This window comes from Pteropus medius, unplaced genomic scaffold (genome assembly GCF_902729225.1).
Source record: "Pteropus medius unplaced genomic scaffold, Ma_sr-lr_union100, whole genome shotgun sequence".
Taxonomy (NCBI): Eukaryota; Metazoa; Chordata; class Mammalia; order Chiroptera; family Pteropodidae; genus Pteropus; species Pteropus medius.
In genome coordinates this window covers 25,796,018-25,821,071 of record NW_024344240.1, presented here as the reverse complement: position 1 = coordinate 25,821,071, position 25,054 = coordinate 25,796,018, and the positions used below count along the sequence as shown (strand labels likewise).

The 25,054-nt window shown below is 38.3% G+C and overlaps 2 protein-coding genes and 1 pseudogene across 15 annotated transcripts in view; 1 reads left to right on the top strand and 2 right to left on the bottom strand.

The window, feature by feature from the left end:
* Positions 1-5,712, top strand: part of BID (BH3 interacting domain death agonist) — a 39,110-nt gene extending 33,398 nt beyond the window's left edge. For 5 of the 7 annotated variants that reach the window (XM_039869257.1, XM_039869255.1, XM_039869253.1 and 2 more), the window contains exons 4-5: positions 289-428; positions 1,365-3,904. In XM_039869257.1, the coding sequence (XP_039725191.1) occupies positions 289-428; positions 1,365-1,616 (392 nt within the window). In that variant the 3' untranslated portion in view covers positions 1,617-3,904. Of the gene's footprint in view, positions 1-288; positions 429-1,364; positions 3,905-4,259 lie in introns of those variants that run through there. The other 2 variants (XM_039869252.1, XM_039869256.1) reach the window with 2 other exon arrangements.
* Positions 5,713-6,631: 919 nt separating this feature from the next.
* Positions 6,632-25,054, bottom strand: part of BCL2L13 (BCL2 like 13) — a 90,182-nt gene continuing 71,759 nt past the window's right edge. For 5 of the 8 annotated variants that reach the window (XM_039869245.1, XM_039869243.1, XM_039869244.1 and 2 more), the window contains one exon: positions 6,632-12,785. In XM_039869245.1, coding sequence (XP_039725179.1) covers positions 11,979-12,785 — 807 coding nt within the window. In that variant the 3' untranslated portion in view covers positions 6,632-11,978. Of the gene's footprint in view, positions 12,786-22,896; positions 23,026-25,054 lie in introns of those variants that run through there. The other 3 variants (XR_005654145.1, XM_039869250.1, XR_005654144.1) reach the window with 2 other exon arrangements.
* On the bottom strand, positions 21,740-22,811 carry LOC120607360 (programmed cell death protein 10-like; annotated as a pseudogene).

Below are 25,054 nucleotides of genomic sequence, written 5' to 3'. Positions count from 1 at the left end.
ACCCGCTTCTCCAGCCAGTCTTCTGCTCACTCCAGCCCTTTCCCTGGACCCAGCGCTCTGCCCCTGCTCCCCTGAGCCTCAGGTCTCCAAATCCTCACACTGCAGCTCTATAGAGTGGAGCCAGTGTTAAGCTGGGACCCCAGTGGTGTGCCGTGGAAGCAGGAGCTGGCTTTGTTCTAGAGCAGAATCCTTTCCTTTTTCCAGGGTAGGGTGGAGAGGAATGAGGGTATAGAACAGGGCCATTGTCTGAATCTGCTTTGTCTCTGCTGCCCCTGCCTGAACATTCAGAGTCTGAGAATCAAGAGGAAATCATCCAGAATATCGCCAGGCAGCTCGCCCAAATAGGGGACAGGATGGACTCCAGGATCCCCCCAAGAGTGGTGAATTACCTGGCAATGGAATTTATGAATGTGGACCTGTCAGAGGAAGTAAGTGAGAAAACCCTCTAGTGCCCTTTTTGGGTTAGCTGGGAAGAGTGAAGGCTTTTTCCATTGTCATTCGAACCACAAGGTCTGTCCTGTCTCCTGTCAGACAGATCAGTGTCCAGTGAGGTTACTCATATTGTGACTGTCCACAGAAGAATTGGGAATAGAAATTATAGCATGGTCGGTTGTCTCTCAGGAGAATTAAGTTACTTGACATTTAGGAAACCCGAACCTTAAATTCAGAGTGAAAACTTTGGGGATAAAAGCCTCCAAAAAGATGAACAAAATATATGACTCTTCCAGAAATAACTTTCTTCAGTTTTAGGGAGTCAAATAAAAATGCCATCAGATGGTCCCTCCCCATCTGATGTTCTCCATCAGCTATCACAGAATATAAGCATCTAGTGATGTTCTGCCTTGGGAACCTCTCCCCCAGTGTTAACTTAATATTGCATGAGAATCATGAGCCTGGAGATCCTTTCGATTCTAATGGTCTTTGGCATGCCTCTTCTACTAGGTGGGAATGTCACCTGTAGCCCCCTTCCTCCTTCTCTTTAGCTAGGTCTGCACCAGTAAATAGGCCTGAGACATCTTTGGTAGTTAACTAATTCTCAATTTGAAGAGGCAGGGAATGACTTGGCTTCTTTAGCTCCATCAGTGTCATGTGCACACACAATGCTCAGTGACCATGTGTTTGGTTAGCGAGTGTCCCACTCCAGGGAGTGAGCTCAGTCCTCCCTTTCGATCCCCTCTGAAAACTGAGCTGTTTCTCATTCTCTCCTACAACCACCTTAGCTATTTAATAAATGAGAAATGAGAGCATGCCTCTGAAATGAGAGCATGCCTCTTCATCCTTTCCATCGGAGGACTGGTCCTTTAACAGGGAAGAATTTAGTGAGCTAGGTTCGATGTGAACCTTTTGTTTTTACATCCGTACAGGACAGGAAGGATTGCCTCTCTGCTGCGCTGGAGGAGGTCATGAAGACTTATCCTAAAGACATGGAGAAGGAGAAGACCATGCTGATGTTGACCATGCTGCTGGCCAAAAAGGTGGCCGATCACACACCATCCTTGCTCCGTGGTGTCTTTCACACAACAGTGAATTTTATTAACCAAAACCTGCTCACCTATGTGAGAAACTTAGTGAGAAATGTAAGAACCAGTGATGTCAGCTCCTTGGCATCTCACTAAATCGTCTCGGTCTCTGCCTGTTCCCCATATCCATTCCCCTCTGAGTTCTGGAAACCCAGCCGAGCCCTCTGCCACAGGGCTTCTTTTATCCTTTCCTTCTGCTTCTGACGACCAAGCCACAGGAATGCTGTTACAAACCTTTCTGCCCAGGTAGAAAGGCTTGGTTTTGCTTTTACAAGCAAGAAAGTTATGTGGTAGGAGGTGGTAATGAACACTGAATGTCCTTTTGAGCTTTATCACCTTTATGTTTAAGATTGAATTTTGTCAGCTTTACGTTTAAGATGTGCTACTGTCAGCGGGTAAAGGCTTACTTCATGCTATTGGTAGAATTGTAATAGTGTGGTACAGACATGGAGAGAATGAAAGAAAGTGGCTGAGGGACCTAAGCTGAGCTCCCCTAGTCTGCTCTCAACTTTACCTTGTCACACAGATGAGTATGATTAAATTCTTTTAAAACATGCTTACCAAGGATGATGGTAGAGACACCAAAAGGAGAGATTTTAAAAGTAGGGAAAACTATCTAAAACCTGCCCCAGAAAAACATCTGTCCCATAACCAGGGTGTTAAAAGTCACAGTTCTTCATAATGCTGCCCAAGAAGGCCAGACGGTCCTGAAAGCCTGGTGCTTCGGTTCCACAGACCTAACTGAAGTTTCAGTGGATGTGTCTTTTCTGTAAATTTTCTGCGAAATATTAGTGAATATTTGGGATTTTGTGTCAGAAGCATCACTCAGGCATCTGATGTGATATTTACTGATGAGCCTTAAAAGCATTCTCTATCTCCTGTGGTCTTCAGTTATACAGATATTTTAAAACAGAATGAATGTAAATCTCAACTCAGGTATTAAACAAGCTTAGTTGTTGGAAGGAGGTAAGCCTGAGAAAGGTTCTGGACAGCGTTTACCAACAATGACCTGATGGGGGAGTAAGTGAGCAAGATGTCAAAAGCAGTCTTGTACTAACTAATAGCTTACTAAACACCGAAGGGCTCAAACAATCTTGACTCCCCGGACCCACTAAGACGCGTCTTGGCACTATAAGTGATCTCGTAGATGCGAATATCTAGATCTCAGCACCTCAATTGAAAGCCTGTTTTATGTAGTCGCTCTGCAAAAAACTTTGGTGCAACAAGTAGCATGCAGGATGTAAAGATGACAGGGCTCCAGAGAAGGTGATTCTATACAAACCCCAGCTTCACTTCTGTTGATTAGGGCACTAGAGTTCTTGACTGAATTCTGGTTTGCAAATTAGACTGGCAGATTTAGACCTTAGACCTTAGAAAATGATCATCAATAAAGCAGTTCCATCTATTAAATTAGAGGTGTGGAGCACCAATAACTTAATGGAAGTTCAAAGAACCCAAATCTAGGGAGATGACAATAGAAAAAACATAACTGGATTTTACTTATTTTTAATTTGCATTTCTTTTATTTCTAGCGAAGTTAGGCATCTTCTTGTATAGTTGAGAACTATTTACATTTGTGGGACTTATCTGTTATTATCCGTCCCGACGTGGCTTCTCCTGTATGTCCTTAGTTGTAGGACTTCTGTTCAGCTAAACTTCAAGTGATTCTCAATGATGGTTGTTCTGTAGTTTAGCTGTAATCTTGATGTGGTCATGAGAGGAGGCAAACACTGTATCTGCCTACTCCGCCATCTTGACCCGATGCTCCAAAACATAACAAGATTTTAAATGTGCTAAATATATGCTAAAGGTTTTGTTTTGATTGGATGAGGGGTATAGATTCTAACATCCTTGAAGTAAATCAGAACATCACAATTTTAGTTGTAGCAGAGACTTCTAGATACCCCCCAATATCTGCCCTCCCCATCTGTTATAGTAGGGTTTGCAGCTAGGTACATGGCCTCTTGGCTTGTCTACGTGTCCCAGGCTCCCTCATAAGCCAGATGTGACCTATCACTTCTGATGAAAGGGAAGCAGAAAGAAGTGATGTATGTATCTTCTGCACTGTGTCCCTAAACAGGAACATTTGCTCTACTTGCCCCTTGCCTTGTCCATGGGCTGAAATGTGGCTGAGGATGTGGGTGTAGGTGAAGGCAACACCTTAGTGTCAAGGACCAATAAGATAGGCTCCTGGGTCCCAAGACTGTGGTGTTGACTGCTCACGTATAATTAGAGAAATGATCTATCTTGTATAAGTCATATTTAGATGATCTGTCGTAGAAATTGAATGTACATTCTAATAAATGCAATGTATGTTTGTTAAAAATGAAGAATATAGAATCATTTACAAAGGGTGGTAAATTATGGCCAAAGGCCAAATCTGGTTTGCTGTTTGTTTTTTTAAACATAGTTTTATTGAAATAGTTTTATTGTTCGTTCTCTTATGTACTGTCTTTGCTGCTTCCACACTATCCCATCAGAATTGAGGCATCATAATAGAGACCATATGGCCTACAGAGCCTGAAATATTTTCTGGGCCATAACAGAAAAAGTATCCCTGCTGTGAGAGGAAAAGAAAAAGGGAACCTGGTCATCTAGTACAAGTTAGGAAAGAGGGAGAAACAACAGTAAATAGGCATAAAAAAGAATTTGAAAAGTCAGGAATATGACTAGATATTTTGGTGGTAAAAAAAAAAATCAGACTGGCTAATTCTAGTTGTCTTTCCTTTCTTGCTCTAGGAGATGGACTGAATGGATGACTGCAAAATCATGTCTGGTTAAAACTTGATAAGGTGTCAACAATATAGGTGCCTCATTTGGAGATGGAGCCATGACCATTTAAACAAAGTTCTTAGAGACAACAGGCATGAGATAATAGCTATTTATTTCTCACTATTTTAAAGATGTTTTAAGCTGATGACCCATTTAGAAATCTCTACATTAATATACTTGAATGGAAATGTCAACTTGAACATATTTGAACAAGCTTCATACCATTTTCTTAACCCATCTACACATTGTGCCTTTGTCTTATTTCAGCTGTATAGGTCCCCACTTGAAAATTACATTTAAAAACAGATTGTAAGACAGAAGAAAAAAAACAATGTTGTTTTGTTTTTTAAAACAAACCAAAAAAACAAAAACTTACTGTTTATTAAAGTGCAACCTTGGGGCATAGTCTTACAGCAGACAGTGTCAGTGTCATGTGTGAGAGCAGGAATGCACATACCCTTTACAAATGAAAAAGTCCTCTCAGGATAGGGACCATCTTAATACTAAGGAAGTAGCAGTATTCCTATTTAGAGACTAGATGGCCCAGGAGGTTCTGGACTAAAGTTCTATATTCAGTGGGAAAATCAGGCCTCAGAACATGTGTGGCTATTTTCAATTTGATTTCCTTTTATGAGAGTCAAGAAAAACCATAGGCAATTAAAAGGTGAGGAAGTAATTTAAAGGCCCATGTCACATAGTTTCCAGTATCAGGTAACTAAAGGCACCTTTTCTCTTTTGAAGAAGTCAAGGCTTTGGTAAAATTTTTAAGCTGGTGGAGGACCAGAAGCTACTGCATATATCCCATAGGCCATGTCTGCTAATAATCTTATATTTTTATTTTCTAGGCATACCCCTCATCCATGCCTAAGAGGCTGTATCAGGAGAGAACAGGTTTTTCTAGGCGTAAAAGATGAAAAAACAGTCTTAAAAATTCAACAGTTGAATGGTTGCCTTTCCTAGGGACATAGAATACAAGTAATAACAAAATCAAATTCCTTAGGTAGGAACAAATAAACCCGGGAGCACTTAAATTTAGAGCAGTGCCACACCGTCTGTTGTTCCCAGCAACTGTGTTTCCTAGAGTTCCATTTACACGTATGATGGGAATGCTGCGTCCACACCACACACATTATCTTTACTCTGTAGTAGCACTCTTGTTACTATGAACATGACACTTGGAGAAGCATATAAACAAGAGTAACGAAATCCTAATAAATATTTCCTTGATACCAAAACACTTTTCTGTTCCTTCAGCAATTCAGAAAAGAAAAATGACTGGCCATCATTCAGCATTAAGTATATACTGCAGCAGGGCTGGGTCTTAATCTGATATCTGCAGTGTTGTAAATATTAAAAGCAAATAGATGTTGCCATGCAGTATGAAGGCCATCATTTGGAAATAAATCTTCCAGTCGTGTTATTGTTTTGTAGTGGACTTTTTTTTAAAGGGATTCATATCACAGTGGAAACAAGTTGAATAACATGTATACATACATACCCATCTGTACATGTGTATGAGCAGATTATCACTAGGGCAAGATATTTTAGGAGCAATTTAAATAGAAGTAGTCAACTCTAAGCTAATGGAGGAGAAAAGAGCTCTAAAACGGTAAATAATTCAGACTAATAATCTTTCACAGCATCTTTTCACTGTTTTGCTTAAATGAATACATTAGGTCACTATTTTAATGCAGTTTATATGCGTTGCAGTGTAAATTTTTCCAGACCAGGTTGGATAAACCTTCTTAGTCGTAAAGCAATAATATCACCTTGTCTTCCCAAGCCAGCATCATAAAAAGATGGCTCTATATCAGAAGTGTTCCAGTCTTGAACTACATCCCAGCCATGACTCAGGGATACCCTGGAAGTTGGTGGATTTTACACTGGTAACATAATCTTTGTGGATATAATGGAGAAATGACTTTCACAGAATGTGTTTCATCTTATTTTTTAAATATCTGAATTGATGAAAATTCCTTGGTTAAAGATAAAAAGCTTTCTTCAAAAGATGCTTGGCATATATGAAAGTCAGCTGGGATATTTGGTGTATTCAGGTCAAAGCATTCCTGACCTCACCTTTTAGGATCCAGAATTAACTGCTGAGATGCTCAGGGCTGTTTAGAGTGTCACAGCACCAGAGCGTGCTCTTATTTTCCAACAATTTCATTGGCTGTGCTGACTGGGAACTTAAATATGGAGTGTCCTTTGGATATTATGATCATGCTTTCAGAACTTGAAGTCAAACTAAGTATGTACTTATTACAAAGACTACAAGACTGATTATCTGAAATGATTTCTCCTAAGTTAAGGGCATATGAATAGAAAGATGAGTCCATCAGTTATCTTCAAATCTCATTTTATTACAACCTCCAATGTGTTCTTCCCAGCACATTGCTTCTAACAGAAAGCACAATTCATAGGTTTGGTTTTTGTCCCTTTACCTTGATGAAGAGTAGATTGGCCAAATGGAGATAATGAGGAAAAGGGAGGAGCCAGGATAACCCATAATAAATGAGCAAATCAGAGCTGCAGTAAGGAGAGCTAATGGAACCTCAGACAGAAAAAAGGAATATATGCTGTATAAGTGACATAGTTCAGTTAATTACAAAAAAAAATTTAAATTTTGAGATGAGAGCATTAGAACCAATATTAAATTTAATTGTTAAGGAATGAAGTAGATAGAAAGGCACTTTTAATCTAAAGGAAAAATGGAAGACTATGATAGGAAAATGCATGTCTAGAAAAAAGTTCTATCTTTTCCTTTAAGGACCAGTCATACACAAATTCTCTTGTTAGAAATCATCAGGAACAACCAAGTTATTCCAGACTCCTCTTACACAAGGAAGACTTTCAACTTCCTTTTTTTCCTGGGGAAGGAGGTAACTAGTAATCTTAAAATATGAAAACTTTTGTTCTATATAGTATATTAATCAATTTAGTGGTGCAAAGAACACATGGAAGTGAGCAATATCATTATAAAATTTCCCTCCAGGAGAGGTGAGAACAGGGCAAGAATCACCTTGAGCCAGCAGCTACATTTTATCTTATTAAAGGCCTTACAAATATACCTGAGAACAATTCCACCTGAGCTTACAATGGAGTAGCTGCCTGGCTAGGGTTCTTGTGTAAACAGTTCACATGTGGAAGACCCTGATGACAAGCTAGGTAGAGGTTAGTCGTGTAAAGGAATGGGATGTATTACAGTAACACAACAGTTGCTAACTCCATGAAGCGTTATATATGAGTTAACTAAAAAAGTGACTGAATTTCAGGAAATCGGTGTTCTTTAAACAAGGCTTCTGTTAACTTTACATTGCTCAGTGTACCGTGGACCAGAAAGGAAAGTTTTTCACCAGAAAGTCACCTACTGTCAGCTTCCGAGCAAGATGTGCCTCTAGCTGTGCCTGGTCAACCCTTCTGACTGAGTTGGTGACCAATTCGAGTGTTGAGAGGCCATGCAATGCCTAGAGGTATCCCCTACTTCCCTCCACAGCACATGGCATAAGCAGGGGAGAAGGAACAAAAAGGAAGAAACTAGGAAAAGTGTCATGGTGCCTTCAAATCATTCAGTGATGATTCCTGTGTCAGACTGCCTTACCCTTGTCTATAAAGCAGAAATATTTATCAAGTATATTAACTGAGAAAGCTAATGAAAGATCTGTGCCAGTGATAACTATAAGGCATCTCATTCAATATTTAAAGGGAAAACATCTAGTATAGTTAGAAATTGGGAATTACCTCATGCTTCTCTGGTACAACATGCTCAGTATTTAGACTAGCCTATTTGGTACCTCTGAACACAAATTAGAAAAGGCTCCCTTCCAGGGCGACATTGTGTGTGCCCAGGCTGCCCTTGTACAATATACAGTTGGCACAGCTGTGTGCAGAGAGCCTGCCAATACTGCTTTGCAGAGTCATAAAAAAGTAAAACTGGAAAAAGCACTAGACTTGGAGTCAAATTGATATCAGTGCTGTGTCTCTCCTATGCTAGAAGACCTTAGAAAAGTTATTAAACTGATTAGGTTTCCCTAATCTGTAAAATGGGAATAAAAGGAATATGACTAGCTGTCAGAACTGAAGGTGTAAAAAGGCATGTGAGGGCACTAGAACAATCTCTAGCATATGGTAAATGCTCAATATTTGCTAAAACTATAATTTTTAAGGAAAAGGATTTTCTAAAATGGAAAAAACATGCACCCTAAAGTCAAACCCATCTCAGTTGAACCTCCGCAGTGATGAATGGTATAACTGGGGGTTATCACTAATGGCACATTTTGGTCCTCCAGAGAAGAGGAAACTTACAGGCATCAAGTGTGTTGCTGAGACTTTAAATGAAATACTGCTTGTGAGGGGACTGGTTCGGAGGCTAGAAACTTTTTATAACGTGATCAGATAGCCTATAGGCCCTCTTGATGAAATACCACCATCTCAAATTTTTTGAAAGATAAGCTTGTGTAAAAAGACAATAAGAAATTAAAAGGAAGAGAAGAAAAATTCTTACCTATAATATCTTTTATTTCTATAAAACACCTCAAAATAATTTTAAAATTCTACAGGTATGACCTTTGTCCATGTGTCATACCTATAGAAAAAAAGGCAAGGAGGACACATATTATTAGAAGGAATTAGCACAAAGGCTGAGGAAATTAATTTCCACAGGAAATTAATGGTAGCTATGGTTCAAAAAACCATGTCTCTCTGTTTGCTGTTTATTCCTCCCAGGAAAACTTAATGCGAGAAAAATACTGCAAATTTGTCAAATATATGCCTACCAAAGTTCAGGGAGAGAAAGGTTGCATCCTTTTGACTACCAGCTAAAGATGCAGTGCCCCTCACCTAGAAATTTATTCATCCTCCAGGGTGCAGCCAGGTTAAGCCTCCCGCCTTCAAGAAGGTTGTCCACTGTCGAGTGGTCTCGCCCTACTAGTGGCTGCATTTGATACAAGAGATGGCACACAGGCAAGAGAAGGTAGCAAGGATGACTGTGGGTGGTGAATGCATGAACCAGGTGGTCAATAGTTGTTTTTCTTCATCTAGAAAGCTTTCTAGAGGGCAATGATTATGAGAGTCCCCAGGGCTAAGGCACACACTGTAGATACTGATTTCTCTGGGCCTCAAATTATTATTTTATTACAGAGAGGATAAATTTTCAGTCTTTAATTCTGGTATTTTTCTCAAGAAACCACTGGCTTTTGCCAAGTGATCAGAAATCATTACATTCAGTAGAGCAGTTACAAAGAGTTCTGTAGGACTTACTAACAAAATTCCTCAACAGTTCAAAGAATGAAGAAGGATAAACAGGGTGATATTCTTAATTCTAAATCTGAGTTCTCTAAACAAGTTGAATTTATTTTGAATCTTCCCTTTACCTTAGATTAGATGCTACATAAGTCAGAGGGCAAGGAGTGGCCTACAACTACCAGGAAAGGAAGGATGAGAAATAATTTTCTTTTAAATGTAATGGCAAAAAATAGGAGCTGCTGTAAAAAGCAACTCTTATTAGGGTATTCCTTTCTACTGCCAGAGACAGAGGATAAGGAAGTGAAGAATGTGGAGACTGACACACACTATTATTACTCAGGAATTCATGAGTCTATCTAGAGAAAGCCAATGGAAAAGAGTATCTATCATTATCCAGCAAAATGCAATTGGCCAAATCATTTTAGGTTAATATTCAACAAATGGAAAAATGCTGAAAAACTGCACATGGTAGCATCGTATCACGTCTTACTCTTTCCTTTTGCGGAGAACACAGACCCAAATATTCTAAGCTACAGATCTACCTTAGCAGCTCAGAAATGAATCTAATTTGCTCTTACCCTATGCAAACACAAATGTAGCAATCAGATAGAGTAATCCAGTGCAAATGTCAGAGCCCAAGGAGTAAAAAATTCTTTACTACACTAATCCCATTTCCCCCATTCATCTCCAGCTATATTAATCAAGGTCCACCAAAACCCTTAAAAACATCACTCCCTAACTGGAACACTAAAACTCAGAACATATACACTGCATGATAAAGCTGAGAAGACCCACACACTTCAAAACTTTCCTTGACCAACTTTTGAACAGTATTGCTTTAGGGAAAAGATTTAATTTTAAAAAATAATTTTTTTTAAAAAAAAGCACATTTAAAACATCAAGTTTTGGTGACCAGGATAGGTAAAGTAATTTTATTACAAATTTCAGGATCTAAAAATTTGTTACATTTATTTACTAAGACAAATCTGAGATGACTTGTATCAAGCATGTGTCCTGCATAGTGACACTAATCCTCAGGCATGAAAAGAGTCTCACCCTCTCAAGGGATGGGATCAGCCAGATGAAAGAAAATTATGCAGATTCTCAACTAGCACGTACTAATTAGGATATTTTTGGTTTATCACTCTGGCATTTGGACTGTGAGAGTTTGGCGAAGAAGTCTCTTCTGTTCTTGAACTCTGAAAGCCAAACTTGAATCTTGAGGGTAACTAAGAATTTCAAGCTTCTCTTTTCATACTATATCAGAGATATTTTTAGGAGACTTTCTGTATTTAATAAGAGTTATGATTCAATTGGTCTGTAAGCCCAAATATGAAAATCCAGGAAGGACTGCAAAGGAGCTGGATGACCAGTAAGACTGATGCCAGATACTGGGAAAACACACTAGCCCAGGTTATAGACAGTGATCATCCAGCAACAGAGATGCTGCTGGCAAGTAGCCATAAATTCAGTAGGGTGGCCATACACAAAAAGGCCAGAAGCGCTCCATAGGTCATCTAAGCCATCCTCCTACTTCTAAATGAGACAAATCTCTATCTATGGTTACTTGCCATTACACTCATAGGCAGGGAACCCTAGGTCGCTTGTTTTATATATTTTTTTTAAAGATTACTAAAGGCAGCATCTTTACAAGGTGGAGCTGTAAGAAGCATCAGGGACTTGACAGGTATAGAGCAAGCACTCTCCCATGGATCTCAGAAGGAACTTGGGGGTGAAGAGGAGCAATGTGGTGGTACCTGAGAGGCAGCTGAGACATGAGGGGAGAGCACCCTCACGCTACAGGACTAAAAAGGTGGGGAAGAAAAGAAGAGCCAAAAAAAGGAGGCTGCAAAACAGCATGTTCTTCAGGAGAGATGAAATTCGAAGGGCATGACCAAGACAGCTGAGGAGCCTACAGCTAAGACCTCTTGGCTGGGAATTTCTACCCCAGGTTCCCCTAAATTCACCCTCTCCCTCTAAAGCTGTGGCTCTCAACAGGGGAACAATTTTACTCCCAGGGAACATTTGGCAATGTCAGGAGATATTTTTGGTTGTCACAACTGGGGAAAGTGCTACTGGTATTTAGTAGGTAGAGGTCAGGGATGTTGCTAAACATCCTACAACGCACAGGACAGCTTCCTACAACAAAAAATTCTCAAGATGTCATTAATGCCGAGGTTGAGAAACCCTGTACTAGAGGGAGTACTTTACACAGAAGATCCCGAATCTAGCATGAGCCAAGGCCCTTGGAACTTACCATCAGACAAACATGAACACCCTCTACCTTAATCCCTAATATGTGGATCAACCCACTGTCTTGGTGAACAGAAATCCCCAGTTATCCAAGAGTGCACCACAAATGTCCAATCAGCTGCTAGCAGTTCAAATTCAGTCAATACATCTAAAACCTTATATCCTTTTGTCTTCTTTCTCTTGTGAAAAAACCTATTTCTTTCTCAGAGCCAATGCTACCCCAACTGCCACTGCCAGAATGGCAACAGCAGCCACCCCTCCATACAACAGTACAGACTTGCCCTCAGATGGTGGGATGCCCTTCTCTTCTCCAGCAGGGGAGGACCCTTCTGTAACACCCTCTTTCCTTACATTCACCTCCTCTTTACTCAGCAGTGTTTTTGTGGGTTCCAGTGCAGGGATCACCTCCTCCTCTAGTTCGATAGGTTCAACTGTTGCTGCTTTCACCTCTTCTTCATCAAGTTCTACGAACAAAGATGTAGCTGGGCTGACTTTCTCAACTGCAATTGTTTCTGTGTCAGGTTCCCTCATTTCCACCAAGGAAGTGGCAGTGATATGTGGAAGCGAGGGCGCTGGGGCTTCAGGGAACGCCTCTTGCAGCTCCCTGGTTGGCAAGACTATAGATGCCACAGCAGCCTCCTCCATACCCTCAGGTATTTCTTCTTTCTCCACATGCACAATGTCAGAATTGGAAGAGTTGTTCTCACTCTTCTCTCCAGCCCCGTTGCTATCTAAGCTTTTGACTTCTTCAGGATCCATTGCAATCTGCTGCCAGGACTCAGGACCTAGGGACGCTGGTAAGCTTTCTGTGTGCCAACTCTGGCTGGCTGATAGAGAAACAGGTAAGCTCTCTGACTGCCAAGAAGTGGTCACAGTTGGAGACTCTGGAGGACTGACTTGTCCAGAGTTATCACTGGGCAGTATATAAATGTCATTGCTATCTTCTGCAACGATTCCAGGGTATTCCTCCTCCTCGGACTCAAGATTGAAGACAGTGCCCTAGAAAAGGAGGCGGAGAGTCAAGACAAATAATGGTAAATATAGTTAAAATAAATGTAAATATGGGAGAAACATTCTTTCCTAAACTGAAGTTCCAGAAATAAACATATCATTAAATCTACATATTTTCTGGATTGAATCCATTTACTTGTAGATCAATGCAGAGGAAGTATTTTTAACAAGATGGTCCTTTGACCAATTTCTTTGAAGCTAAAAAAATTAAAAAGTTAATTTATATTCGATTCCACTTATATATATTCAATGCAATTATTAATGCAAAATAGCCAAGTAAATAAAGGCAAGAACCTTGCTCTCAAGGAACTTATGACTTAGTAGGGTACAAGAATAATGCTAGTGCTATTAAGAGTTCAGATGGGGAAATTACTCCTTTTGGTTGAGCCTGAACAGTGAAGGAAGCTGACTGAAAGCCTCATGGAAGAACCAACATTTTATATTAGACATCTGAAGAATGGGTAAGATTTCATGGTGGAAGCCACGTAGAAGACACGATACCAGCAAAAGCACAGAAATATAAAAAAGGGGAATAGAAAGTATCCCAGTTTAATTAGTGCAGTGTATATGAAGAAGAACAGAAAGTTCAGTTAGGACAGGACCATGGAGGAGCTTAACAGAGAGCTAAGAAATATGAACTTAGTCAACAGGAAATGGTTAGTCAATGAAGTCTTTGAGCTACAAAGTGACAATCAGAGCTCTCCTTTAAAGTTAATCTGACAGCAGTGGTGGAATAAAGGGACACCAGAAATGCAGTACTCTTGCTTCTCTCTTTGGCAAGAATCTATAGGAAAGCAATAAAAACACAGTGTCGGTCTTCAATTTCACATTTAACAGTTTAACGTGATTCACTGTGGTTGTCTATTGCCCAGCAGGTGCTGTGTTAGGCAAAGGAGTTGTAAGAAAGAATGAGACCCAATTTTTGTTCTTCAAAAATTCACCATCTAGACGTGAGGAGTGGCATATGAATAACTAATTTCAATATAACACAGTAAGCTTTAAAACAAGTGTATGCACAAGGTGCTAGGGAACCCAGAGGTTAAGATGTGATCAGAAAGACAGAAAGAGAACCAATGGAGTGCAATGTCAGAGATCCATAGAAAGTTTTACAGTCTGGGTGATATTCCATAAATACTACAGTTTGAAAAGGATATGTAAAGTAAATTAATTCTTATTTTGTGATTATGGCTGCTGTTTATATGAAGTAGACTAAATTTATTCTTCAGTCAAAACCAAAATCTTCCTGTGTACACTAAAGGTCTAATATAAATCAGTAGTCTCTACAACCACCCCATAAAAAAAGGAAGTCAGAAATACAACAAAACAAATAACATGATCATAATGCCAACATTCTAACTGCCCCACATTCTACCTCAACCCTTGCTTCAATTTCCTTAAGAGGTCTTGGTAGGTATTAGAGATAGTCCAGGAATGATTATAAGCAGAGGCAAAACAGTAACTAAAAATGCAGTATTTGTTTTGAATTCCAACTCTACCATGTACCAGCTATGTAATTTTGAATGACTTGCTTAATTTTTTAAACTTCAATTTCATAAATGAAAATAACTAAATAGGATTACAAAAATTAATACAGTGCTTAGCACAGAACCTTGTACACAGTAAGCATGCAATAAATTATGCTATTTTTTCATTACTGTCATTGTTTTTGTTTCATGGTTTTTACTGCTATTGTTTTTGTTGGCATGTTGATGGGACAAAGAGCTACTCTAAAATAACATCTAAATAGCTTTTTCTCTGCAAGGAGGCAGCCGAGCAACCTCCCCAGCAGGCGCAGATCTTTGTGAAGACCCTGACGGGCAAGACCATCACACGTGAGGTTGAGCCCAATGACACTACTGAGAATGTCAAAGCTAAAATCCTAGACAAGGAGGGTATCCCACTTGACCCGCAGCATCTGATTTTTGTAGGCAAACAGCTGGAGGAATGGCTGTGCTCTCTCAGATTATGATATCCGTAAAAAAACCACCCTGCTCTTGGTGCTTCATCTGCAGGGCAGCATCGAGTCCTCCCTCCACCAGCTCACTCAAAAATGCAACCGCAACAAGATGACCAGCTGCACCGTCACCTGCTCCAAGAAGTGTGACCTCACTGACAACCTGCACCACAAGAACATGGTCAAATAAGGCCCGTTCACTGCCTCCATGGCCTGCAGGGCAACCTCCTGTCCAAACCTCTTGGCCCTGGAGCCTCAATAAAGTTTCTCTTTCATTGACTTCAGCAGTAAGAAATAAATAAAATAAAATAAAATAAAAAATAAATAAAATAAAATAAAATAAAATATAAAAAGTAAAGTATAAAACAAAATATCATCTAGATAGAAAAAGTCAAAAAACAAAAGCAATTTTAAATATTTTTTCTTGAGTAAAGAAGAAAATTAAATTTTTCCTTCTCTCTCATCTCTTCCATTAAAAAATTTTCAATACAGTTGACATAAATTTCAGGTGTACAACATAGTGGTTAGATGATTATATAATTTAAGAAGTCATGTCCCCCAATAAATCCAGTACCCACCAGGCACCATACATAGTTATTACAATATTATTGACTATGTTCTCTATGCTGAACTTCAGATTCCCATTTACTATTTTGTAACTGCCAATTGGACTTCTTACTCCATTCACGTTTTTTACCTAAGCTCCTAACCTCACTCCCATTTGGCAACCATCAGTTTGTTCACTATATCCATGAGTCTGTGTGTTTCATTTGGTCGTTTATATTATTCTTTAGATTTACCATATAAGTGAAATCATATGGTATTTGTCTTTCTCAAATTTATTTCACTTAGCATAATACCCTCTAGGTCCATCCATGTTGTTGCAAATGGTAACATTTCATCTTTTTTTATGGCCAAGTAAATACTCCATTGTATATACGTACCACTTCTTTAAGTTGCTTCTATCTTGACTATTGTAAATAATGCTGCAATAAACACAGGAATGCATATTCTTTTCAAATTAGTGTTTGGATTTCTTTGGATAAATACCCAGAAGTGTAACTGGGTATTTAGTAGTTCTACTTTTAATTTTTTGATAAACATCCATACTGTTTTCCATAGTGGCTGCCCCAATTTGCAATTCTACCAACAATGCATGATGGTTCCTTTTTCCCCCCACATCCTCACCAAAACTTGCTGTTTCTTGACTTATTGATGATAGTCATTCTGAAAGGTGTGAGGTAATATCTCATCGTGGTTTTAATTTGCTCTTCTCTGATTACTGGTGACAGTATCTTTTCATACATCTTTTAGCCATCTGTAGTCTTCTTTGGAGAAATACCTGTTCAGGTCCTCTGCCCATTTTTAAACTGGACTGCTTATATTTTTGTGTGTTAAGTTGTATGAGTTTTTATAAATTTTGGATATTAACCCCATTATTGGACATATCATTGGTGAATAGGTTCTCCCAGTCAGTTGTCTTCTTGTCTTGCTGATGGTTTCTTTTGCTGTGTAAAAACTTTTTAGTTTGATGCACTCCCGTTTGTTTTACTTTTGTTTCCCTTGCCCAAGAAGATATATCAGAAAAAATATTACTGAGAGCAGTGTCAGAGAGTTTATTGCCTATGTTTTCTTCTAGTTTTATCGTTTGGGTCTTAAATTTAAGTCTTTAATCCATTTTGAGTTTATTCTTGTATGTGGTGTAAGAACGTGGTCTGGGTTCATTTTCTGCATTTATCTGTCTAGTTTTCCCAACACCATCTATTAAATAGACTGTCTTTATCCCCTTGTATATTCTTGCCTCCCCTATCATGGATAGATTGACCATATAGGCATGGGTTTATTTCTGTGCTCTATCCTGTTCATTGATTTAAGTACCTGCTTTTATGCTAATACCATGCTGTTTTGATTACTATATAGTCTTACAGTACAGTTTGATATCAGATAGTGTAATACCTCCAATTTTCTTTTCTCAAAACTCCTTTGACTATCAGGGTCTTTTGTGGCTCCCTAGAAATTTTAGGATTATTTGTTCTAGTTCTGTAAAAATGCCATTGTTATTTTGATAGGAATTGCATTAAGTCTACAGATTGCGTTGAATAATGTGGGCATTTTTATGATGTTAATTTTTCCTATCCACGAGCATGGTTTTTGCTTCCTTTTATTTGTGTCTTCTTCAGTTTCTTTCTTCAATGTCTTATAATTTTCCGAGTACAGGTCTTTTATCTCCTTGATGAAAGTTATTCTTAGGCATTTTATTTTATTTTTGGTGCAGTTGTAAATGGGATTGTTTTTAAATTTTTCTGATAGTTCGTTATTGGTATATAAAAATGCCAGATTTCTGAATATTAATTTTGTATCGTGCTATTTTACTGAATTCATTGATCAGCGCTGTAGTTTTTTGGCGGAAACTTTAAGGTTCTCTATATATAGTCCATGTCATCTGCAAATAATGAGTTTTACTTTTTCCTTTCCAATCTGGATGTCTTTTATTTCTTCTTCCTGTCTGATTGCTGTGGCTAGGACTTCTAATACTATGTTGAGTAAAAGTGGTGAAAGTGGACATCCTTGCCTTGTTTCTGATCTTAAGGGAAATGCTTTTAGCTTTTTCCCCATTGAGTATAATGTTAGCTGTAGGTCTGTCATATATATTATGTTGGGGTATGTTTCTTTCATTCCCACTTTGCTCGGTTTTTATATCATAAATGATGCAGGATTTTGTCAGATGCTTTTTCTGCATCTATTGCTGTGATCATATGATGTGCATTTTCAATTTGTTAATGTGGTGTATCACATTAATTGATTTGCGAATATTGAACCAACCTTGCATCCCAGGAATAAATCCCACTTGATCATGGCATATGCTCTTTTTAATGTCAGCTGAATTCAGTTTGTTAATATTTTCATGAGGATTTTCACGCCTATGTTCATCAGGGATGTTGGCCTATTATTATCATTTTTTTCTTTTGGTAGTGTCTTTGTCTTGTTTTGAAATCAGGATAAAGCTGGCTAGGAGTCTTCCCTCCTCTTGAATTTTTTTGAACTAGTATGAGAAGGATAGGTGTTAACTCTTCTTTGAATGTTTGATAAAATTCACATGCGAAGCCATCAGTCCAAGACTTTTGTTTGTTGGGAGTTTTTTGATTACTGATTTGATTTTGTTAGTAGTTATCAGTCTGTTGAGATTTTCTGCTTTTTCTTGATTCAGTCTTGGAAAATTGTATGTATCTAGGAATGTATCCGTTTCTTCCAGATGGTCCAATTTGTTGGCATACAGTTGCTCACAGTATTTTCTTTTAAGCCTTTGTATTTCTGAGGAGTCAGTTGTCACTTTTTCATTTCTGATTTTATTTATTTGGGTCCTCTCTCTTCCTTTCTTGATGGGTATGTTTCAAGGTTTATCAATTGTGTTTACCTCTTCAAAGAACCAGCTCTTGGTTTTACTGATCTTTTGTTTTGTTTTGTTTTTGGACTCTGTATCTCATCCCGCTCTGATCTTTACTATTTTCTTCCACACTTTAGTCTTTATTTGCTGTTCTCTTTCTAGTTCCTTTAAGTGTAAGATTAGATGGTTTATTTAAGATTTTTCTTGTTTCTTGAGATAGGCCTGTATTGCTATAAATTTCCCTCTTAGAACTGCCTTCGCTATATCCTGTAGAGTTTGTGTTGTTGTGTTTTCATTTTCATTCGTCTCAAAGTATCTTTTGATTTCTTCCTTGATCTTGTTGTTAATGCATTCATTGTTTAGTAGCATGCTATTTAGTCTCCATGTATTTGTGTATTTTTCTGTTTTTATTTCCTTGTATTTGATTTCTACTTTCACACTGCTGTGGTCGGAGAAGATGCTTGGTATGATTTCAGTCTTCTTAAATTTATGGAGACTTGTTTTTGTGGCCTAACATGTGGTCTATCTTGGAAAATGTTCTGTGTAAGCTTGAAAAGCATGTATATTTTGCTGCTTTGGGGTGGAATGCTCTAAAAATATCAATTAAATCCCTCTGGTCTAATATGTCATTGAAAGCCACTGTTTCATTGTTAATTTTCTGCCTGTATAATCTATCCTATGATATCAGTGTGGTGTTAAAGTCTCTTACAATTACTGTATTACTGTCAATCTCTCCCATTATGGTGCTCCTGTTGGGTACATATTTACATGGGTTATAGCCTCTTATTGGATCGATCCTTTTATCATTATGTAGTGCCTCTTTTTTGTCTGTTTTTATAGCCTTTGTTTTAAAGTCTATTTTGTCTGAATTAAGTATTGCTACCTCAGCTTTTTTTTTTTTCCATTTCCATTAAATCTTTATTCCTTTGCTTTCGGTCTGTGTGCATCTTGTGAAGTGGGTCTATTGTAGACAGCATATGCATAGGTATTTTTTTTTTATCAGTTCTGCTATCCTGTGTCTTTTGATTGGAGCATTTAATCCATATACATTTAAAGTGACTGATAGGTATGAATTATTTCCATTTTATTATTCACATTAATGTTCTTTTTTCTCTGCTTTTTAGAGAAGTTCCTTCGACACTTCTTGTAATACTGGTTTGGTGGTGATGAATTCCTTTAATTTTTTGTCTAGGAAGTTCTTTATTGGTCCTTCGATCATAAATGATAGCTGTGCCCAGTAGAATCATCTTGGTTGTAGATTCTTGCTTTTCATCACTCTGAGTATTTCATGCCCATCCCTGCTGACCTGCAAAGTTTCTTTTGAGAAATCAGCTGACAGTCTTGGGGACATTCTTTTGTATGTAACTAACTGTTTTTCTCTTGCTGCTCATAAGATTCTCTCTTTATCTTTAACCTTTCGCATTTTAATTGTGGTCTTGGTGTGGGCGTCTTTGGGTTCACATTATTTGGGACTGTCTGTACTTCCTGGAATTGTGTTTCCTTCATTAGGTTATAGAACTTTTCAGTCATTATTTCTTCACATAGGTTTTCGATCTCTTGCTCTCTCTCTCTCCTCTTTCTGGTACTATGATGTGAATGTTGTTATGCTTGATGATGTCCCAGAGGTCCCTTAAACTAGCCTCATTTTTAAAAATTGTTTTATTTTTGCTGTTCTGATTGGGTGTTTTCTACTAGTTGTCTTCCAAATCGTTGATTCAGTGCTCTGCTTCATCTAATCTGCTATTGATTCCTTCTAGCGTATTCTTCATTTCAGTAATCATATTATTCATTTTCTGACTGGTTCCTTTTCATGGTTTCTATGTCCTTTTTATGTTTACTATCTCTTTGTTGATGTTCTCGCTGAATTAATCTATTCTTCCCCTATGTTTGTTGAGAATCTTTATAACCAGTTTTTTGTACTCTGTATTTAGTAGACTGCTTGCTCCATTACATTATTTTTCTGCAGTTTTGTCCTATTTTTTCATTTGGGGCATGTTTCTTTGTCTCCTCTTTTGGCTGCCTCTCTGTGTTTGTTTCTATGTATTAGGTAGAACTGCTACAGCTCCCAGTCTTGGCAGGGTAGCCTTATGTAGTTAGGTGAACTGTGCAGCCCAGTGGTACAATCTCCCTGTTTGCCTGAGCCAATGCTCCAGGATGTCCCTTCTCAGGAGTGTGTGTACCCTCCTGTTGTATTTGAGCCTTCATTGCTGTTTGTTCATCAGTGGGTAGGGGTGACTCTCAGGCTGACTGGGGGTGACCACATGCAGTAGGATTCATCCCGGCTAAGACCACCCTTTTAATGTGCCATTTGTGGAGCTAATCAGGTGGTCAGAGGAGCTCTGTTGTGGTCTGAGGCTGGCTACAGAGTGTGTTGGTTCTGAGGCCTCTTGGGAGGAGCTCCAGTCAGGCCAAGTTCAGCCACTGCCTGTGTCCACCCAGGGCCACCTGGTAGGAGCTACAAAGCAAAATGCAGTTGGTAGCTGCCTGTGCTGGTACTGGAGCATTTGAGAGAGGCCATGCAGCGAACCGAGGCCAGCTGTCACCCATGCCAGGTCTAGGGCCAGTCTGTAAAAGGCACAGGGCACACTGAGGCCATCTGCTGCCTGTCTGCACCCTGTATATCTTGGAGAGTTTATAAGAAAGCTTGCCTCACAGGATGAGGCTGCCTGTGAGGCACAGCTGCTGAAAGAATCAAAGGCAATGTGCAAGTTAGGTGTTGCAGGGTCTCAAGGAGTCACCAGTGTGGGGTGAGCAGTATTTACCTGGTTATTGAAGATTCAGATTAGGTGCCTGCCTGCCCCTGAAGGCTGTGTGGGCGGAGGGATGGGGGGTGGGGAGGGGCATTCAACACAGGGACAATGGTGGCCTTCACCCGGAAGCCACAAAGTTCAGTCACACAGTTCAGTTTCTCTCTGTATGTCTCTAGCACCTTTCAAGCTGCTATCCCTTTGCTGGAGCTCAGGGTGAGCACCTGTGAGTGAACAAGTCTATATGCAGGCCCTTTAAGAGGACGTTTCAGTTTCTAGAAGCTTTCTATCTCACAAAGACAAGACATGATCGCATCTGATCTTCATAGCCAGCTCTTGTGGGAGCTACTCTTCTCAGCACTGGATCACTGGGCTGGGCAGCATTCTGTGGGACTGAGGCCCCTCACTCCTTGGTGGGAACCTCTGCAGCCAAGATATTCCTCTCGATTCTCAACCACAACACGTAGTTTTAGGACCAGCCCGTTTCCTGTCTCTACCCCTCCTTCCAGCCTCGATTTGGCCTCTTCTTTATATCCTTAGTTATAGGACTTCCATTCAGCTAGTCTTCAGGTGGTTCTCTGGGATGACTGTTCTATAATTTCATTGTAATTTGATGTGGTCATGGAAGGAGGCAAGCACAGCACTTACCACTTCCACTGTCTTGACCAGGGACTCTCATGTCTTCTAAATAGAGATATCACAAAACTGGAAAGTAAATCTCTTTAGAAATAACAATGCTACACATCAAACCAATATAGGGATTATTTCCATGGGACAGGATTACAACAAGTCCATTGTGTAACTTTTTTACAATGATCATGATTTAGTAAAAAAAAAAAAAAAAAATCTATTTCAATTTTTTTTAGATTTAAACTATTTATTGAATATTTGCCATTGTTAAACACATTGTCTTTCAGCATATCGCTTTCACGTTAAAATGTCAGAAACAAGCACCAATATTTACAATTCTTTTAATGAGCACTATACAATGACACATTAAGGCATAAATTCTTTTGGCTTATAAGAACGATAATAGTAAAAGTGATATAAAATCTTCAGTGGGAGATTATAATTAAGCTATATTTTACGAAAATATGGTGTAAAGTGGCAGTAACTTCCTTGATTAGATCCCTGCAGGAGGGACTGAGCAGTTACACGAACTTTAAAATTTACAGATAAAGGCAGTTCAATACTGCCATTGAGAAGTACATCTCTTAAGATATAAAATTTTCTGGCCACAGTTTGGAAGGTCTGAAGTATCAAGCTGGTTTGATGAATTAGTTGGTTGGCACTTATGAACATATTTATTGCCTTGCCATCTTTAAAACAGATTTTCAGAGTATCACTGAAACTTCGGAATACTTTATAAACTTATTTTGGTGTTCAAGTGCCCTGCAGTTCTGGTATTTGCTACTTCTTGAAGACATTATTTACTATGTCAAGAATTTCTTTTATTGCACTAGCTATATCCTTGACTGTCTGCAGAAACCTCACTATGTCATTGAGCTCATTTAGGATCTTAGAATTTAAGTGTTCGTGCCTTTTCATTTAGGTCTTGGAATTCTGGCTCTGTTCATTCAATCATATACTCTCTACATTATCACTTTTTTTCTACAAAATTTTCATAATTATATCTTGTGTGAGTCCTGGATTTTCTTTTTCCACCTTAATGAAAGCAGTTATGTCTGAGCATCAGACAGATTTTTTAATTCTAGCTCATTAAACACAGGATACATGACTGCATAGAGGGACATAGAAATCATGGAAGTGGTCTGAGCTTCATTCTTCATCTCTACCATTGTCATCCTCATTCAAAAGCCAAATACAGTAAAAATAAAAAATAAAAAAAAAAGGCAGTGCTAAAATGCAGAGGAATCTTTACTCACTGCAGGATTTCTTCTCTTTTTTTGATAAAAAAATAGGGCACGAAACATATACTGGCCGGCAACTGAGACACTCACTTCACTCCCCACCTTGGAGCCCTCTATTTACATTTGTTTTTTTTTTTAAAAAAAGTCAACATAAATGGGGCTCTGCTCCTCATGGGAACTTGAGATTAGTGGATATTCAACAATCTCAACATGAGCTGTGAAATAATGAGTCAGGTGAAGAGAATCTCTTGAATTTCTTTTGCACATGTCTCTAAAACAAAGGGTAGAGCATGTAGATATACCATTAGAAACTGGTATTCTTTATCTTTTCTTTTAGCATTGAGATTCACATCCATAAAATTCACATAACATTTACCATTTTCGGATGTACAATTGAGTGGTTTTTTTGTTTTTTTTTTTTAGTATATTCACAATGCTGTGCAAACATAACCACTAAGTAATTCCTGAACATTTCTATCACCTCAAAGAGAACCTTTCAGCAGTCACTCCCGATTCTCCCCTTGTCTATCTCCTGGCAAACCATTAATCTACTTTCTGTCTCTGAACTTGGCTATTCTAGGAAGTTCACATAAATGAAATGATAAAATACATAGCCTTTTGTGACTGGTTTCTTTCACTTAGCAAAATGTTTTCAAGGTATGTCCATATTGCAGCAAGTCTAAGTTCTTCATTTCTTTTCATGGCTTCATAATATATTCATTGTATGTCTATAACATATTTTGTTTATTCATCATTTTGTTTAACTCAAGGTTTGCACTTGAGTTAATGCCACCTTTTGGCAACTGTGAAGAGTGCTGCTATGAAATCCATGTACAAGTTTTTGTTTGACCACCTATTTGCAGTTCTTTTGAGTATATACCTAGAAGTGGAATTGCTGGGTCATGTGATAATTATATGTTTAATTTAATGAGGAACTGCCAAACTATTTTCCAAACCAACTGTACCATTTTATATTCCTCCCAGCAATGTATAAAGGTTCCAGTTTCTCCACATCCCCATCAACACCTGTGACTGTACATTTATTTTTCTTATAGACATCCTAAAGGATGTGAAGTGGTATCTCACTGTGGTTCTGATTTGCACTTTCCTAATGACTAATGATGTTGAACATCTTTTCATGTGCTTACTGGCCATTTGTATATCTTTGGAACAATGTGTATTAAAATCTTTTCCTCATTTTTAAATTGGATTCTTCTGTTGAATTATTAAGAGTTTTACCTATTCTTAAACAAGATAGCTATATAGCTAGATATTTAAACAACCAATTATTTGGGGGAGAAAGTGCTTGTAATTAGGTTGAACCTAAAGAAAACAAAGGGGGTAAAGTACCAAAGTAACTAGTAATCTATGCTAGTTAGTAATTTTTTTAAAAAGAGATCTCTGCTATTAGTGCCATTCTGCATGTAAATTACTTTCCCAGGCTTAAAACCCCACGTGAGGAAAAGAGACCTTCACAGCTCTAATCTTATTGGATTCCATCTCTTTTAAACTCTCATTATATTTTCATCAATATAATGGTAATGTAAAACCACTCAACAGTTCTGAGACTATCATCAATAATGAATGATAGCAGAGTCCCTTCACAACCAAATGCAATATATAAAGACCATATAGCCATTGATAACAGAAGTCATTAATTACAGCGAGCCAGATAATAATGCTTATTCTATTGAAGTATATAAACTACAAATACCACTTTTACATCATTTCTCTTATCCCACACTTAATTTTTTATTTTACCTAGCATCTATCTCATCATCTTCCTCTCCCTCTGTTTAAACACTACATACTAAATATTTTTAATATTTAAAATATATATTTCAAAACATATCTTAATAGAGCTAAATATATTTTTCCTTCTCTCTCAACATTTGCTATTATTCTAATATAACCAATCACTATCTTTCATCAGAGTTATGCAAAAGGCTCCTGTTTCCTTGACCATGCAATCCAATTTGGAAATGAAAAGCACCACTTCTCCAGTCAACTAAGCCAAAAACCTGGGAGTCATACTGGATTTCTCCTATTCCTGAAAGTAGTTGTTTCTTACTGCTGAGAACTGTACTATTAGATGCTAATAATAAAACAATACTATCTCTGCCTTCAAAGAGTTTAAAATATAGTTTAAAAACTAGTGAAGGAAAGAAACACAGGGCACTCTAGAAGCATGAAGGAGAGAAACTTATTTGAGGATTTGTGGAAAACTTCTTAGAAGAGAGAACAGAGTTGGTTCTTAAAGAATAAGAACCGATGGACCCAGAGATGATAAAGATGCTCTA